Source organism: Rhinopithecus bieti, unplaced genomic scaffold (assembly GCF_001698545.2).
Source record: "Rhinopithecus bieti isolate Rb0 unplaced genomic scaffold, ASM169854v2 scaffold_9981, whole genome shotgun sequence".
NCBI lineage: Eukaryota > Metazoa > Chordata > Mammalia > Primates > Cercopithecidae > Rhinopithecus > Rhinopithecus bieti.
Genome location: NW_016806838.1, coordinates 5,387,743 through 5,391,189, shown reverse-complemented (window position 1 = coordinate 5,391,189; position 3,447 = coordinate 5,387,743). Strand labels below are relative to the sequence as shown.

At 57.8% G+C, this 3,447-nt stretch overlaps 1 protein-coding gene across 6 annotated transcripts in view; it reads right to left on the bottom strand.

The window, feature by feature from the left end:
- Window positions 1-646: 646 nt before the first annotated feature.
- The window catches only part of TFEB (transcription factor EB), a 53,616-nt gene continuing 50,815 nt past the window's right edge, over window positions 647-3,447 (bottom strand). For all 6 annotated transcript variants that reach the window (XM_017878271.1, XM_017878277.1, XM_017878273.1 and 3 more), the window contains 2 exons: window positions 2,764-2,911; window positions 647-1,745 (listed from right to left, as the gene is read on the bottom strand). In XM_017878271.1, coding sequence (XP_017733760.1) covers window positions 1,266-1,745; window positions 2,764-2,911 — 628 coding nt within the window. In that variant the 3' untranslated portion in view covers window positions 647-1,265. The remainder of the gene's footprint in view (window positions 1,746-2,763; window positions 2,912-3,447) is intronic.

Here is a 3,447-nt window from a genome sequence, read left to right as displayed (position 1 = left end):
CCTCGCCCAGGCCTCGCTGCCAGAGCCAGAGCGGGGCGGGGGGACCCGGGCCCGTAACCCACGCAGCGTCCTGGGCTCCCGTCTCCTCCCTGTCTAGCTCATGGGGGTCCCTTTCCCCAAAGCCCTAGCAGGACGCAGCCCCTCAGTTACCAGGAAGCCCGTCTGGCAGACAGAGGGCGAGCGCCGCCTCCAGAGCGCTCAGCTACAGCTTCTCGAACCGGGTGACCGCCCACCTGGGGAGGTCACCCCCAGAACAGGGGTGGGACAGAAGAAGCATGCCCCCACCCCGGGCCCAGGGTGCCCCAAATAAGCAGCTAAGGGCGGCAGACTTGGTTTGTGAGCAACCCGCTCGCCACATCAACTGGTCTCGCTCGGGCCGCCGCTGGAGGCGTGGGACCGGCGTGGCCGCAGCGCCACCTCGTGGTCGTGAGGAGGGACCGTGCCCCCATCAGCACCCAAACCCCTCGGCTTCCCCGGGCAAGGCTGAGGCGTGGGGACACCAGGTGACAAGCGTGTTCCCTCTTCCCTGTACCCCCCACCCCGACCCCCTCCAGGCAGCATCCGCACTCTGGAGGGGACCCACAGGGTTGAATCCTCCCATTCGCTGTCAGCCCTAGACCCACTCCAAAGAGACAGGACCAGAAGGTACAAAGCACAGTGTTTACTAAAGGCACAAAGTGGGGGGTCGGAGGGCAGCTGCTCTTCCGGCAGTGACCCCTCCCGCTTCTGGCAGCCCCCGCGCTCACACCACCTGGTGGAGAGCTGTTAGCACCAAAGTGGGGGGTGCCCACCTGTGGGAGGGACGAGGACCAGGCTGCGGGGCGGACCTCCTGCCATCTGAGTCCCAGAAAGGCAGGCCTGGGCACCCCCAGGACCAGTTGCCTCAGATAAGGAGTCTCCCCGACCCTCCAGCATGTCCTTCACCGGTAATGAGGGGTCGGGCTCAGAAGACAGGGCGTCTCCACCAGGCCCTCTTCTCACCTCTAGAACACCCTGCCCCTCACTGCCCCACGATTCCATCTCTGGGAGAGGGGCTGAAGGCCTCTTCCCACTGGGCCAGTCAAGAGGGCTGCCCTGGGGGTGCTTCTCCTGACCCCACAGGTTGCCAGACAGGCACTAAGTCCAAACAGGGGCCAACGGGGAGGAGGGAGGCAGGGCAGGTGGCTACTTCACACACAGTGCAGCCTGAAGGGTGGGAGGGTGGTGCCCCCAGCCCTCCCAGCCCCCAGGCCGGCCCCTGTTCCCTGGCACAGGGGCAGCCAGGGTCACAGCACATCGCCCTCCTCCATGCTGAAGCTGCTTCGGCGGCTGCTGGCCTTGGAGGCCTCGGGGGACATGGTGGACAGAAGTGGATCAGAGGCCAGCGGTAGCAGTGAATCATCCAGGAGCATGAGGTCCAGATCCTTCTTGGACAGGCTGGGGAATGGGGAACCATGCTCTGGCGCCAGGGGTTCAGGGTAGCCCGGGGGACCCTCGTCCTCCCTGCCCCCAAAGCTCAGGCTGTGGCTGAAGTCCAGGTGATGGAATGGGGATGGTGGCTGGGTGGGCAGGGGCAGTGGGGCTTGTGGGGGCAGAGCTGGCAGTGGCTCAGGGTCAGGGACCTCAGCCCCCAGCATCAGGGCCTCCCCTGGGCCCTCTTCGCTAGGCAGCTCCTGCTTCACCACCTGCTGGGCCAGCTCAGCCATGTTCATGCCGGACGGGGAGGTGGTAGGGAGGCCGTGCACTCGAGCCTGCATCTCCAGCTCCTGCAAGGGAGCAGACAGAAGGCTGGGGAACACACCCATGGGTACCAGCCACCAGGACCCCTCCCCGGGCCTCTGTCACATCACTTGCCCCTGCCCTACAGCACCCAAGACTCAAAGTCTTTCCGCTGGAAGAAAGCATCAGGTAGCTCTAGAGTCTAGACCAGTGTTTTTTCAGACTACAAGTGGTAACTCATTAGTGGGTTGTAAAACCACTGTAGTGAGTCTTGACCAACTTTCTGTTTTTTAAATTGAAATTGACTTGTCTAGACTAGACTAGAATAGAAATTATTAGAATGCATTGCATCTATTAAGGATGAGTGGAGCGTTCCTTCATGAAACTTTGATTTTTCACTTTGAGTGTGCCTGTGTGTGCTAGATTTTAATGTAAATTGTATCATCTACCATAAGAAAGAGAAACAAGGTGCAGTCCAATCGCCCTTTGTGTAAAGGGCCAGTCTCAGTTCTAAAGAGGACAAGAGGGCCTCAACACAGAGCCCGGACTAGAACTCTCAGTTCCAGCTGGTAGGGCTGACTCTGCCAAGCTCCTTGTTCTTTAGGTTGGCCCTGTGGAGATTCCTAGTGCCACCCACCAAATGATTCCAGCTCTCTACCTTCCAGGTACATAATAGGTTTGCATTTTCCTGCCTCTTGAGGTTAGAGTACTCACAGAGTGTGCTTGCATTGGCCAAGCCCATTGAACAGAAGTGACATGTGGCACCTTAAGAGTAACAATGGCTTTAAGAACCAGCTCTAGATGTGCCATCAGAGAGCTAGGTCCCAGCAGCCTGGGTCCCAGAATGAGGGTCTCACAGAACAGAACCTCCAGCTGATACATGTTGCTTAAAGATGCTGAGGATTGTTTGTTACCAAAGCAAAACATCCTAACTTGATACATCCTCCTTCCTAATGGGCATCGTTCCTGTGTCTCCAACTTCAGAAGTCTAAGTAGTGCCCCCCTGGGGCCAGGAGCCAGGTTAAGGGTCAGAGTTACCAAAGAAGTCCAAGTTCAGAACCAGACCTGGATACGGAGCCAGAGTTGCTTGTTGGTCATCTCCAGGCGGCGAGAGTGGTTCTCCAGCTCCCTGGACTTCTGCAGGTCCTTCTGCATCCTCCGGATGTAATCCACAGAGGCCTTGAGGATGGTGCCCTTGTTCCAGCGCACGTCCCTGCAGCAGCAGGCCAGGCAAATTAGAGGTGTACTGCTCAGAAGAGTGGCCAAATCCCTGCCACTTCTCTGGTTGCAGAGTTTATGTGGCCTGTCCCAGTCTTACCCAGCAACCCCAGACCTAGAGATGGAGGTGGCTAATCTCAGTTTGCACAGAATAGGCCCTCCCTGGTGACTTCTGTTGCCACTGCCCACCTCATTAATCTCATGAAACCAGACAATTCAGAGCAGCCTTCTTCCCAAGACTACCAAGACCCCAGCCCAGCCTACCCTGGACTCTCAATCCTCCTGCCCCTCAAACACCTTTTTTTTTTTTTTTTTTTTTTTTTTTTTTTTTTTGAGACGGAGTCTCGTTCTGTTGCCCAGGCTGGAGTACAGTGCAGTGGCGAGATCTTGGCTCACTGCCACCTCCGCCTCCTGGGTTCAGTCAATTCTCCTGTCTCAGCCTCCCAAGTAGCTGGCACTACAGCACACACCACTGTGCCCAGCTAATTTTTGTATTTTAAGGCCGGGCGCGGTGGCTCAAGCCTGTAATCC